Below are 14,996 nucleotides of genomic sequence, written 5' to 3' on the forward strand. Positions count from 1 at the left end.
AACAGGAGTACACTTGGTCCCAGCCGTGGACTGTGAACACAACTCCCACTGACTTCTGGGACTCTCCCGCTGACTGTGACGTTGGTGTGTTGTACGAGGATGTTGTGAGTGTGCAAGTGAAATGGGAAACTAAGGAACTGTGGAAGAGAGGAGATGCACACTGAGGTACGCCTACAAACATCCCAAACCACTGTCTGAGTTTACCTCAACAGTCATCAGGACTTTCTTGGAAGCAGCTTATAATACATTTAAGCTGCACGGCCCCCACCCCCACACACACACACACACTCTCTTGTGCTGGGACTGAAGAGTTTCTGGAGTGTGCAGACTAACGGAAGGGCTGTCTAGAGAAGACGGTGTCACGGAATGAGGCACCTCCTGCTTCTCAGCATTTCTGCGATCTAGTCCCCTGCTGGGTTGATGCAGAAGAGGCCCGTCGGCGTCACACACAGTCTTGGAAACAAAGAAGCACACAGTGAATCAAAGGACAGGAATGAGACTTTGGAATCTGCCACTGTCACCAGGAGGCAGGTTTCTGGATGGCATGACCTTGTTTCGAACGTTACAGTGCTATTAGAGTCTTGCACAAAGGCAGTACAGAGAAAACTTGCTAGCTTTTGTCCCTTACTAGAACTTTTTTTTTTCTGCCTTAGGGGAAAAAAAATAAGTCCAAAATACTGTACTACTCACGGCAGTAACCAACAGAGTATGTTTTGGAAATAACGCTCTTGTCAAAAAACATTTTAAGGCACTTAAACAGGTATATCATATTTTTTTCTGTAAAAAAATAAAATAGGCATCAAAACAACATTCACACGGACAGGTCCTCAGATCCACTGTATGGACAACCCTGTACATATGTACACCGCTCCAGGAGGCGCCGCCGGACTCATACTGTTGGCCTTGTCAGCTTCACCCCCTGGAAGACAGGAAAACGGTTCTCAGTGGCACAGTGTCGACAACCAAGGGAAAAATGTCAATTCACACCAAATAATCTATGCTACTGGAGGAAGAGGTCACCGATAGATACCAGTTTCATCTGGAATGTCCCCTTTAGGTCCCAAAGAAGTATTATACCACTATTGGAAGCTGGCAGATAACCTTTAGGAGGTGAGGCCTAGTGGAAGATACTCAGATCATTGGGGATGTGCCCTCTAAGGGAAATACAGGTCCCCCGCCCCTGTTCCTAGCAGTGAAAAGAAGGGGTTTATTCCAACCATGACCCTCTCACAGGTCCCAAAGCAACAGAGCCACAGGTCATGGGCTGAATTTTCCAGAACAAGGGAGGGGCTAAACTAAACCTTCCTCCTTCCTAAGCTTTGGGTGTGTATTATAGCGACGGAAAGCTGGCAGGCACAGTCACTCAGCTGGACTATACAACTACCTAATCCTGCCCTAGAGACAGACCGACCAGGCCAGCCGAGGCTCATGCCCCAAGCCTGCCCAGCCTACTTGTGTGCTGCTGGCTGCACTGGACGGGCATTTTAGGGTGTATTAGTATTATTTGCAAAGCAAAGGTGGCTATGCTATCCTGAGGGCAGATTCTTAGTGTTTATTTTACTGCAGAAATAGTCCAGGATTGTTGGTTTATTCTATGTTAGTCAAGTTAAAGCTTAAAAGTTTGAGACATTTAGAAGACAGATCCACTCCAATTGATCTTTTGTTTATTGTGACTGAATATTATTGCCAAGAATATGTGGATTTTCAAATAATTTCTTCTTGTTGTGTCTTCTTTCGTAGTACTGGGTATTGAATCTAGGGCTTCACGTGTTAGGTAAATACTCACTCACTAAGCCGCCTATTTAAACATTTATTTTGACACAGGACTCACTAAGTTGCCCAAGCTGGTCTTGGACATTTTTTGTAGCTCAGAACGGCCTTGAATTTGCTATCCCATGCCTCAGTCTCCTGAGAAGTAGCTAGGATTGCATAAGGCCCGGCTAATTTTCTTCATTTTTTTGGTCAACATTCATACATATACATTCCGAGGGGGTAACAGACATACACACTGATAAATGGAAGAGAAAAATCTCCAAAGAAGGTGAAAAGTGTAAAAAGAAGAAACTGAAGCAGTCTCCTGAGGAGGAGGAGGAGGAGAAGGAGGAGGAGGAGGAGGAGGAGGAGGAGGAGGAGGAGGAGGAGGAGGAGGAGGAGGGAGGAGGAGGAGGAGGAGGAGGAGGAGGAGGAGGAGGAGGAGGAGGAGGAGGAGGAGGAGGAGGCTCTGTGGCCGAGCCAGCACCTGACATTGCTGTCCTTAGGTCACTGAACTAGTGATGACATCAGATAGGCTAAACAGCTCAGGCAGAGCCCCAGAGGCTTACTGCGAGTCTTCTAAGAGCAGTATTCCATTTCTGTTGTGTTATAGATCTATGGCCGAATAGAGAAGGTTTCCTAGTCCTTAATCTAGCACCGAGTTACCCACAGGACTTTGGGCAAACTGTTCAGCATTCTTGTCCTGTTTCCCAACCTGTAAGATGGACACAGCACGTTCTGATGCAGCATGCCTGTGAGCTCACCCACTGTCTGACCAGGGCGGAGAACAGGATGGGCCTTGCACACACATCCCAATGGGTGTGCACCCTGTGTCACCCTGTCATTCAGAGCACCAGGGACACAGAACAGGGCAACTGGCCACTGGCTGTCTCTTCTCACATATCTCCGATTAGCAGCCACTGCCTTGGAGACGCACAGAAGCCGCTCCTGGCAGGCTAAGCCTCTAGGACATTCCATTGTCACACCGTGCTTAGCGCATGGATCATCTAAGACCCTCTGAAGCACTGATTTAAGTGCTTTGGCTAATACTTTGAGAGCAAATCTTAAGGACCTACCTACTATTCCATAATACTCTGTGTGGACCCTGGTAACTTGTATTTTAATCCCCAAACACAGGCTTACCATATTGGGAAATTAAGAGTGAAATGACTTTCTGGCTAAGTCCAGTTTTAGCCAGTTTCGTAAAAAACATGGAGGAAAGGCTGGGGTCCACAGGTGAAGTGCACAAGATGAGGTAGTTAATGCTTAAACTTTCTATCAATATTCTCTTCATGTATGATAAGGAGTGTTTTGAAAATCGCAGTACAAGTATGACTGTCCTTTCTAAGGCAACATTCAACACCCGTTCTTCCTGATCAAATGTCTGCTGTAATTAGACATTTATTTGTATGTATGAGTGTGCTCGTAGACCAGGCTGGCTTTGAACTCACAGAGATCCACTTGCCTCTGCCTCCTGGGTGCTGAGATTAAAGGCACGGGCTACCATGGACTGGCTACTTGCTGCTTTGTTTTTGAGACAAGGTCTCTCCTTTGTCTGAGGGTAGACTGGTGTTAGAGTACACTGCCATGCCCAGCCTTTTCCGTAGATGCTTCGGTTCTGACTCAGACTGTCATCCCTGAGCAGCAAGTATTTTACCCACTCAGTCATCATCTCCCCATGCCCCTGTTAGTATATTTCACTAATAAAACATGTTAGAATAACGATATACCAGAAAAAAAGTAAATATATGAATCATTTGACTCTAGGAAGAGCATTTCAGCCTGGGCTGCATCTAAGTCAGATCTGTCTGTCTGGAGTCTCACCTTCTGCCTCGACACCATCCAAGACTTGATTGTTGGCACTAACACACTGCCCAGGAGGATCTGAGCTGGGTGGTAGATTAGCAAGGGCACGGATATCAGCGAGAGATGCTCGTGACCTGCAAACACTATCTTCAGCATCGGGATTCCTGTCAACAAAGGAGACAGAAAACAGAGGCAAGTCAGGCTAGTGGCAAACTGATTTTCAGAACTCTGCAATGGGTCCTTACTGCATTTCCCTGCATGAGGTCCCAGATCTGAAATGGGAAACTGTCAAATAAAGCCAACAGATCTATCTTCCTTTCAGGACGTAAGGCTCTAAGTTCTCACTGGAACACATGGAAGGGGGGGTGGTCTGCGTTCAGGGGCGGGGTTCCTCTTACTCCCTTCTTCAGGAGGAGGAAGACTATGAAATGGATCACTCTAAGAAGACTGGAAAGGACTAAGGAGAGGTTAACTGTGGATATCCTCTTGCTCAGGGCTGTGAGTATGCGGTTGTTGTTAAGGATCACCAAAGATACAGGAAGATAACAAGCCCTTATGTGTAGACATGGCGTAGACAGCCACCATGGGAAGATACTCTGGCTGGGCAAATGTCCTGAAACTAAACCCTGGACCTACAACTGCTCCAGCCCCTGGGTGCTAGTCTCACGGTCAAGGATTCCAACGTGCTTTCTAGTCATCAAACAATTTTGTAAGTATCAGGTAAACTGCAAAACTAGTGCCCAGTGACGGGCTCAATGGAACCCAAATAGACAAATACTCAGTGGAGTCTACGGCTCTATTCTAAAAGACTGGGGTGTGTCCACCGCGAGGCCACTCCCTCAGCGCACACTTTCGGCTTCTTTAGCTCGCCGTGCAGACAGGGTCAGCTGGAGTGTCGCTGCCCATTGCGCCTCTGTGGCCACGCCCTCAGTGCCCTTCTGTGGCCACGCCCTCAGTGCCCTTCTGTGGCCACACCCTCAGTGCTCCTCTCTGGCCACACCCTCAGTGTTCCTCTGTGGCCACGCCCTCAGTGCCCTTCTGTGGCCACGCCCTCAGTGCTCCTCTATGGCCATGCTCTCAGGCCTGCAGCTCTTACGACCTTTAAGAGTGGTTTAAGCACTCTGCTTCCTTCTTGCTTTCCTGAAATGGTCTCCGGAAAGGGCCCAAGCTCTTCAACGCGCCTGATAGTGGCACGTAAGTAACTTTAATTACAACACAATAGGGGCGGCTTGGTTTGTCAATTATTTTTAACCTTGTAGTAAGTTTCAGAATTTTATGCAAAAACGTATTTGATGGCTGCTCTCTTTTTCATAGCCAAACTGAAGACCCTCACCCCTCGCAACCAAAACAGGACCCTCTCGCAGGGCTTCCCTCATACACGCTTAGTCTTTTTCTGTCTTCTATTTCCATGTCTACTATAAAACTCAGAACAAACAAAAACAACAGTAAGACAAAGAATAAAATAAAATAAAATAGGTCTTTTCTAAAAAAATAAAAGTGTAGAAATCTCTGCACTGGAAAGCTGACACGGCCTTGGAAGGCTTAAGCAGGGAGCACCAAGATGGAAGCCGCACCCCCTTTCTGGACAAGCCCTCCACGGCTGCTCCACACTATGATACTCTGAACCTGGGGTTCATGAGCTCTGCTGCCCCTGAGGGAGGAGACCTAGACTGTGAGCGAGCCCGGAGGCAGAAGTACGGAGATCTCTAGTCCTTAACAGTGATTAGAACGGGCTTTCTGACTAAAATGTAAGGACTACGATTGCTCAGCTAAATCATCCCCGTCACCTCTCCGTCGCAGTGACTCCAAGCTCAGTGCCTTCCCCTGCAGGCTCCGTGGGCTGAGAGGAGAAGCCGGCGCCAGGGGCTGCTGCTGCTATCAAGTAACAGAAGGAACTGCACGTTGCAGCAGCTAAGCAAACACGATGCCTGCCTGAGGTCCTGCACTGCGGCGAGGGAGGCAGGCACCGCAGAGATGAAGGCAGGCGCGCGGCAGCTTCGCTCCAAGGTCACGGCCTCAGGTGGGTGCGCATGGCAGCGGGGCACAGAGGAAGCTGGTGTGCGCCTGCTCTCTGTGCAGCCTGGCCCCTGCACCGCAGTCTTCTGGACGGCAGCTCTTCAGGGCAGCAGACCGTGTGAGCTCCCTTGATCTCCACACCATGATGGTGCTAGGGTTTCACATGGATGAAAAGCAACGCGACTGTTAGGGCCACGCCAGCTGGGCCAGGGTTTGACCTTCTAGAAGCTTCTAGCGTGCTGGTGGCCCTATCCTTCTTTGAACTGAAGGTCTGAAGCTCTCTTGTGCTGCAGGTCCCTCAGTTCATCCCTCTCATCTTCAAACACACCTTCTGTTCACAGGGAGTCCGCGAACTTCAGTCCTCTAGGCTGGCGGTACCCGACACTCTTGCCAGTGTGGCTGGGGAGGTGGAGGGGACTGGAGGGCTCGTTGCGCCGCAGCCTGAGCCCTGCTGCCTCTCCCGGCATCTGGCTTCTGAGAACCCTAATTCCCTGGCTCCCAGCATCGGCCACTTCCTCCCGTTACAGCCCCTGGGTTTCCTCGTGTCTCTTTTCTCCTTCCATTTACCGAGCGGGTAGATCTATTTTCCTGACAGACCCTGGTGGCCTGTTTCTTACTGTGCCTTGCGTGACAGTCATTTTCCTTGCTTGAATGAGAAGGAATCCAAGACGGCTTGCAGCTGTGCAGACATTTGTCACATTCAATAGGGCCTTCTCCCCAACGCTTCACGTGCCTACAATGCCTCCTTGGTAGTTATAAATCACATCTCCCACAACTAACCTTCCCGGCGTCTAACGTTAAAAACAGGGCTGGAAATTATATGGGCGGTAAGAAGCCAGGTGTCCAGTGATAAGGCCCAGGTCCTTCAGTGACCCTCTGGCTGTCACAGCCATCTAGAGACGGGAGGGGCACTCCAGCAATAACGCCATACTTGTCTGGCTCTTCAAGGCTTTCTCACTTGTCCGTCCCTCAGATCCCTACTGTCTTTTTCTGTCTTTAGAGTTCCTCTCCCCCTGTTTATTTCAATGTTGCTTTCGTTCAGCCCTCCAAGTCCCGGCTCAGCGTGATCGTGACCGTGGTAGACCCTCGTATTCGCCAAGGGTTGGGTTTCCAAGGGCGGACAAAGCAGGGAGTCAGCACGGTTCCCGTCAGCAGGTCCTGGGCTGCGACACTACTCTTTCCTAACTGAAAATTTATTATGTCTGCCCTGCGGCGCCTCTGCCAGGAGTCCAGGGGTATCTGGACATGGCTAGAAGCCACAGGTGAGATACAGGGTCCTTGAGAAGCCACCTACCAGCATACTCGATTTCTGCCACCTGGGGATGGGTCTGTCACATGAAACCAGGATCACCACAGTTTTTATTCCAGCAGCTTGTGGACAGAGATACCCCCTTGTCCTCTTCTCTTACAGGGTGAATAAATAGCTCACGGGAATATTCATTCATTCATTCATTCATTCATTCATTCCGCCAGCACTCAGGTGTGTTGGCTAGGTACCAGGAAGCAGGCTGTATCAGAGCCCAGTGCTTGTCCCCTTTAACGCCCAGCTGTTAAAGGCTTGGCCTCTTGGGACGTGAGAGGAACTTAGGTCCTGTGGGCTGTGCCCTTGAAGGGTCCCCTGCCTCAGTGAGCTGGAGGGGCTGCTCCTCCACCATGCGCTCCCACCTCATGTTCTGCCAGCGGCCCAAGAAGACAGGACTAAGTGACCATAGACTAAAATCTTGGAAACCATGGGCCCCAATAAACCACTCCTATCTCAGTGGTCGACGGAGCCAGGCGCCATGTCAGAAGGCCCCACTGAGAGCTCTCTGAGCATCCTTAGTGCGGTCTGATGTGGGAAGAGGCAGAGGCAGGGGACCTCTGCTCCCACCATCCTCTCTGACGCCTCTGCTGATCTACCCTGCAGCCAAGCCTCCGTGGGTGTCTCGTGCTCCCCTCTGTCCCCTCTGTCCCCGGCCGCCCTCTGCCTCTGCTCAGCCCAGTCTATGTGCTCATTGCTTCCTTTGTACCCACTCTATGCGCTAGCTTCTGCTCTTCCGTCGCCTCCTCAGAGAGTGCTGACCTGGACTGACCCAGAGAGACTGGCTCTGCTCCTGACCACGTGACCCACACCAGCCCTGGACTCCTGCGTCTTACCAAGCCTGCATCTTGATGTGTCCTTCACCACCAGCAGGGTCAGCAGCTATTCATCTTTGAGGGTGTAGTAGGTGCTCAGAAAAACAACAGCAACAACAAACAACAACAACAACAACAACAACAAAAAACCCAACAAAACTTCATGGAATGAATGGGTGTGTGTTTTTTCCAAATTCCGTAATAAAGCTACTATACAGATTATCACCTCATTTTTACATTTGCTAATTAGAAATAAAAAAAAAAAACAACCAGCAATAACTTAAAAATCCAAACAAAGTTTGGATTTTCCTAGTTGAGTTTTCCTTTTAAAATAAAATTTAAATACGAGATTCTTTTCATCTCAATATCACTACGGTAATATAAATGAAGCAAATTAATTTTAATGTTCCCAGGTACTGATTCTGTGTCACCATGGTTGACAGGATTCAAGCAGACTTTATGAGATGGCATTTGACTTTATGGAAGTGAACACTATGCGCACATTTACAATTTTACAGGGACTTTAAGCTGTCATGCTGAAAAATGTTTATAAAACATTAATCAAAAAATGCCTCTTTAATACAATGCATTGTCTGAAAGATGTTAGAAGGTGCATGTTGTAAATGGATTCCTTTTCTGACTAACGTAATTTCCATGGAAAGCATTTCCCCACTGCTCGCTGCGCGCACCGTGTGGGTAGACAAAGAGCACTTTCTCTGCACATTACTACCTGATCCAAGCACTTGGGAAATCACTAATGTGGAGCGTGCCATATTTCCATGTCACACATGACACATTTGTCTAAAATTATCCAACAGAGTTTGACACTGCAGCATACTTTATAAGCAGGGCTTTCAACTGGCATCTGCCATGCAGGAACTTCAAGTGTGCCCTTTCTTCTTCTAAAGAGTGAGTAAGGGCTTTCTTTTATCCTATATCCAGGAAGGAGAGGATAAACAGGCATGGGCAAGGACAAGCTCCCCCCAACTTAAATATGTTTATTTTATGTTCTCTGATTTAGAAAATTCCCTTTGTATTGTGCGCAACTTGCTACATTGCTGCCTTGTATTAGATGAGCATTTCCTGACTGATCCTTGAGAAATGGGCATTTCCCCAAAAACTAAGCATAGGATTTTCTTTAACCATTAAACAAGGCTGTCCTATGACTCACGATAAACAGATCTACATTGCAATACTGTTCAGTTTACCTACAGTACTTGTGGCTGCATAATATTTTTTCCTTCCTTCCTTCCTTCCTTCCTTCCTTCCTTCCTTCCTTCCTTCCTTCCTTCCTTCCTTCCTTCCTTCCCTCCTTCCTTCCTTCCTTCCTTCCTTCCTTCCTTCCTTCCTTCCTTCCTTCTTCTTAGAATGGTTTTGCTGTCAGCTTTGCTCTATCTGCTATGGCTGTAAGGAGAGAAACGGGCCAGCCTCTTTCCTGACCACACAGCCATCCTGCCGTCCCCATGAGCCCCACACAGTCCCTGCTGCCACAGGCTTGCCCACACAGCCATCCTGCCGTCCCCGTGAGCCTCACGCAGTCCCTGCCATCACAGGCTTGCCCAGTCTCCACAGTTCAAAGCCTGGGACAATCCCGGGAGTCACGGACTCCGACAGGTTCTTGCCCCTTTGCTCAGTTTCCATTCTCACCAGCCCAGCTCAGCTCATCACGTCCAGTTCAGACCAGTCAGGCCTGCCTGTCTTCTGACTCTTCCTCCCATCAACCCCGCAGACCACAGCCAGATTAATCTTCTCAAAGCTCATTAATTAAAGCCAGTGCTCGATCTGGAGCGGAGTGCGTTTCCAGGGTCCATTCATCAAATCCCGCACCTACTCCACTTTAGTGAAAGATAATTATGGCTGCCATCACTTGGAAAGCACCATGGCTTGCTAAGGGCTACGCCTGGGGAGTCTCTGCCAGGCCTCGCTGGGTCCCTTGGGAGTCGGTGGCCACTCCACTGACGGAGAGATGGGGGTTTAGTAAGCTCATGCAGTTAACTACTCAGCTGACCTCACGCCTATGGCTAAGGCAGACATGGACGGTTGGTTTTTAAGCACGGTTTCTATGGACACTACTGAAGTGAACTTGACGGGGCATTTGCTGTCATTGGCTCAAGCCGAGAACTTCAAGGTCAACTTAGACGCTGACCTTTCTCTTTTTATCTAGGCCCATGGGCTCATCAAGACTTAGCTTGTATCACCTCCACTGTACAGGTGGCCTTCCTCCCGACGTGTCTTCTGAAGGAGAAGGACATGCTTTCTGGGCACATCCCATGCCCTAGGATTGACATAGGGCATCGTTATTTTCTTTCTCTAACTCTTTACTGAGTTTAAGTATGGGGCAGGTACACAGCACAGAATTGATTGTTTCAGAAAACATGTGAATATTTCTTACAACGAAAAAAGACAGTTTTTGATCTGCTCTGGGAGAGAAGTCTATTCACCTGATATGGCGGGGGTGGGGGGTGGGGGGTGTGGGTGTGGGTGTGGGGGTGGGGTGGGAGGGGCGCAGACAAATCAGACCCACAAACACGCAAGCTGAGGTAGTGCGAAAGTGTCTAACCAGAGCTCAAATGCTCCAAGGGTCTGAATACATTGGTGGGAATGCATGAGACACGCTTAGCTGAGAGACGGCACACGCTCACTGAATCACTGCAAAGGTCATTCTCTAGCCCACACGACCACTGAGTTCTGGAGGGAGCTGCTGGCGAATCTGGAATCACCTGCGTTTTTCCTCTCACGGTTTCCCACTTTTGCTTAGTTTGTTCTCAGGAACACTCACACATTTAGCGTCTCAGCATCTTATGCTGAGATTGCAAGAATGTGCTGCTTCTTGCTACTTAACGTCTCTGTCTCGATTCTGAGTCTCCCAGGAAAGCTCATGCTTGCCCCTAAGGTTCATCAGGTAGGACTCCATCATCAGGTAGGACTCCACCATCAGGTAGGACTCCACCATCAGGTAGGACTCCACCACCAGGTAGGACTCCACCATCAGGTAGGACTCCACCATCAGGTAGGACTCCACCATCAGGCAGGACTCCACCATCAGGTAGGACTCCACCATCAGGTAGGACTCCACCATCAGGTAGGACTCTACCATCAGGACCTCTAGCAGAGCAGTAACTGTGTGAGGAACGTGGCTACTCGTTTCAAACATCAATAATTGATGTTCCCTCACTACCACACAAGCCCACATACATACCACTTTCTGTTCCCGTGCTGAGACAGGAGAGTCACAGAAAATGATACCCATGAGCATTGATTTATCTGGCTGACTAAGAACAATTATGCATAGTTTCTAAAGCATGAAACAATGCCATAGCAAGGCCTTAACCACGATCTTGGTTAGAACAGGCTTAGGCTGATCCTGAAGCAAGCTAACTTTCAGTGACAGTTGCTATTGTTTTGTGTAAAGCTTTCCTTCTTCATTACTTACTATTGCGTATGCGCAGGTGCGTGTATATGTGGGATTGAACTATATGTTGTACAGCCCTGTGTGGATGCTAGAGGTCGGCCTTGGATGCTGATCCTCAGGAATTGTCCATGTTGGCTCTTGACATAGGGTCCTTCCCTGGGGCCTGTATGTACCTCGTAGGATGGCCTGACTGGCCCACGAGCTCCCGGCATCTGTCTTTTTCCAGCTCTGCGCTACCGCAGCCAATCTTTTAAATATTCTGGGAATTGAACACAGGTCTCATCCTCATGTGACAAGCACTTTACACACTGAGCTATCTCCCCAGGCTCAGTTTATCATTCATTATATCAGTGGCCTACGCTATTTGCACACTATGGTATTATTATGGTATTATGGGGCTGGAGTCTCTCCTGGTTAGAGTCTTATTTCTATTGCCTGCTTGATCTTGGTTGGGCAAGCTGCTTCAACTGTGTGGGCAGGTGGAACCGTGTCACCAGACAGGAAAATTGGTCAGGTCAAGCGATTTAGGAACCCCAGCAATCCTCATAATTGACAACAGTAGGCATTTGAATCTGTTCCCAACCTAGTTCCTATCCTGGAGCATGTGACCATGACACCCCTCTAGAGGACCATGACAACTGGTCACAAAGCATACGGCCCAGAGTTCTCCATGCTGGTGAGGTGTCTAGATGGGCCAGCAGGAGGGCTCAGCCAATGAGCTTCCCTTCCCACACATTCCTTCCTGTAAAAGGTATTTAATCTCTGGTCCACCCTGATTAAGGAGTATGCATCCATTTAAACAAATAGTTTGGACAAGTGAGGACTGTCTCTCTCATCAAGAACCGTAGTGGGTGCAAGACTTTGTTACCAATCTGTGCCACCTACACTTCCCACAGAAGGCTCCTCCTCAGTTCCCAGAGGCATGTCTAGTTGCTCCAGAGTTTGGGAACCACGGCCTCAGCTCAGTCTTCACCAGGTTGGGACACCTATCTTAGGGGGTATTTTGCCTCCCCTGAGCAGGTATCACCAACACCCCAATGGCAGAGAGGAAGGAACTTAGCAAGAGCCCCTGTGTTTCGTCTGCCCAAGTGGCTCCCAGCACCGCAGTGGCAGGGTGGCATACAGACCCACAGACCCACAAACTGTTTCACATCAGTAAAATGAGCCGAATTTCTTCCTCATTCCTAAGCATAAGGAGGTAGTAAGATAATATGTAATAGTTCACATATATCTGTTATGTTCCAGACACTGTTTGGATGCAGTGACAGATGTACAAAGGCCCTGCTCTCAGAGAGCCAGAAGTCCTCCCCAGTTAGCAGGTACCTGCTAGTACCTAGAACAGGGCACCAGGCCAAAGCGACCAGTCAGCAAGTCCCACCCAGCACGTGCCACTGAACCCGCAGCACACAGAAGACTGGGAAAAAGTGGACCCCCAAAGTGAAGAGAGTTGGGTTATTTTGTCTCCTTTACAGAGGTTATAAAAGAAACGCTATGCATGTCAGAGTGGGTGTGCCTGGCTTGACTCGGGTGCCCATCAGAGGCATGGAGGGTAAGGTTTTTGCCTTGGTAGTGTATTACCTGCATGAATCTCAGAGTTCTATCCTGGTTATTATTCTGGAAAGTTCCAGGGATAACCAGTCAAACTTTTCTGCAGAGGTCCTTGGGAAAGGGGACAGGATAACACAGACTGCATGAGCACTTTAATGGTTTCCTTATCTAAGTGGCAGGCTTGGGTTTATGTCTTACCAGCTTGCTTTCTCCGTCTGGCACTCCACCTATAACTGAGAACTTCCGTCATGTTATCATTGGTGCTAGCCGCCAAAGCATCTGAGCTTGTCATAATTTTACAGAGTCCAGAGAGAAAGCACCTTTATCCTTCCTTTATAATAAGGCATCCCCACACGAGATCCAATCAGACAGAACTCGTAGAGCTTGGCTCAGCACCCCAGAACTCTGAGCTCATAGAAGTCACAAGGATTTACCAGCTTCAAACTGCTGGACAGTGAGTGGCCACCAGTGGCCCTGGGTGGGCTGGCACACCCCTGTCTCTAGCAAGAGAGAGGATATCTTGCATCAGTCTAACAGATACTCAGAAAGGGAACTGTGCCTTCTAACCTGAGGCCTGAATTACATCCATAATTATCTGTTGGTGGCACCTCACAGGAAAGGGACAAGGAGGATGTCAGCTGAGCAGACAACACCAGATGGGCTGAGACATTCCGGTGTCCTCGAGGGCCACTGAGCACTCCTACCTACAACTCTGCCTGTGCAGTTAAAGTGACTGTAGCCGGGTGGTGGTGGTGCACACCTGTAATCCCAGCACTCTGGGAGGCAGAGGCAGGCGGATTTCTGAGTTCGAGGCCAGCCTGGTCTACAGAGTGAGTTCCAGGACAGCCAGGACTACACAGAGAAACCCTATCTCGGAAAAACAAAAAAACAAATCCAAAAAAAAAAAAAAACCAAAAAAAACAAAAACAAAAAACCCCAAACTAAAACAAAACAAAAAGCAAAATAAAGTGACTGTAGCCATTCCACTGTAATGCCCCTTCCAGTGCAGGCAAGAGCTACTCTGTTCCTCTACACAGTCTCTAACAAGGAATTTCCTATAGATTGGCTCTTTCTTCATACTTCAAAAGTGAAATTTTAAAAAGTTCCTTTGTCATAAATGAATAGGCTTAGGGAAGGAAATGAACAGAGTTACAAATAAATGCTAAGGGCACAAGGAAGAGAAGAAGCAGTGTTTCTCGTAGTGAAGACCTTGAGAGGAAAGAGAAACAGGCACACGAGGGCTTTTGGTGACGACAGACCAGGCTCCAGACACAACAGGTAGCCCTCAGCTGGTCAGGCAGGACAGTCAGTGCGTGTTTGTTTGAGGCCCTGTTCTAAGAACACATCTGTCAATCTGTCCAGACTGAGTGAACTACTACAATCCTCAGAGTTCAGAAGAAAGTGAGGCAGAACCCAGGAAAACACTGGCCTGGGCCACACACAGAGGGCTGGCTCTACAGCCTGGCTCTCCATCAGCTTAACTGGTAACTTGATTGCGCCTTAGGTGCCTCAGAACAGGGATCTGAGACAATATATCCACAGAACAATGGAGGCAAAAGAAAGGAATGTTTACACAGAACAGCCTGACAGGAAGGGGCGCCTCTTTCAACAGCAGCACTTAAGGCTGTCCGCTTTTACTTACTTTGAACCAGAGTTGTTTGAAGACCATTTTCAGCCCATGAGGAAAACTAAAGATAGCCTTTCTGCCTTCCACGCCTGGCTGCAGCCCTACTGCTTTGAGACATTTTATGTAAATAAAGATGCAAGAAAAGCCCCAAATGAGCAGCTGGTGTTGGAAACAGGTGTGCGGTGAGGGGAAGAGACAGTTAATGAAGGGTCCAAGCCCGCAGCAGATACTGAGGAGGAAACATTTAATTCTGCGGGCTGAAGGTCTCGGCAGCAGCAGAAGAGGGAGCCCTCGTTTGACAGCACTGCGGAAACAATTAGCAGTAGGAATTCAGGACTGAACTGAATTGCTGAGCCACAGAGCCTTTTTTCAAACACTGGCTGTAACTTCCAGGAAGGACTGCCATGTTTGTGGAGACTCTGTGTGGAAAAAGTTAAGAGGTCACTTCCTTCCTTTCTACACCGAGGTGAAAATTTTTGCTAACAGTCACACTGTAAGATGTGAAAACAGTACACAGAGTGAGTACTTCACATGGTATAAATAACAAAAGGTCCTAAGACTACACTTCACATGCCCACCACACAGGAAAGGCATGATCTGATCAGTACTGGAGTCCTTGCTTTACTCAACAGAACATTAGAAATAGATTTTATTTTCATCTTCCTTATATTTGTGAGGCCTGCATGCATGTCTGTGCGCCATATGCATGCAGTGCCTGGG

General features: G+C 48.5%; 1 protein-coding gene across 1 annotated transcript in view; it reads right to left on the bottom strand.

Annotated features, from left to right (window-relative positions):
- Positions 1-550: 550 nt before the first annotated feature.
- The window catches only part of Slc10a7 (solute carrier family 10 member 7), a 229,270-nt gene continuing 214,824 nt past the window's right edge, over positions 551-14,996 (bottom strand). Inside the window, exons 11-12 of the mRNA XM_052166077.1 lie at positions 3,577-3,722; positions 551-919 (exon numbers count right to left, since the gene is read on the bottom strand). Of these exons, the coding sequence (XP_052022037.1) occupies positions 890-919; positions 3,577-3,722 (176 nt within the window). The 3' untranslated portion in view covers positions 551-889. The remainder of the gene's footprint in view (positions 920-3,576; positions 3,723-14,996) is intronic.

This window comes from Apodemus sylvaticus, chromosome 21 (assembly GCF_947179515.1).
Source record: "Apodemus sylvaticus chromosome 21, mApoSyl1.1, whole genome shotgun sequence".
Taxonomy (NCBI): Eukaryota; Metazoa; Chordata; class Mammalia; order Rodentia; family Muridae; genus Apodemus; species Apodemus sylvaticus.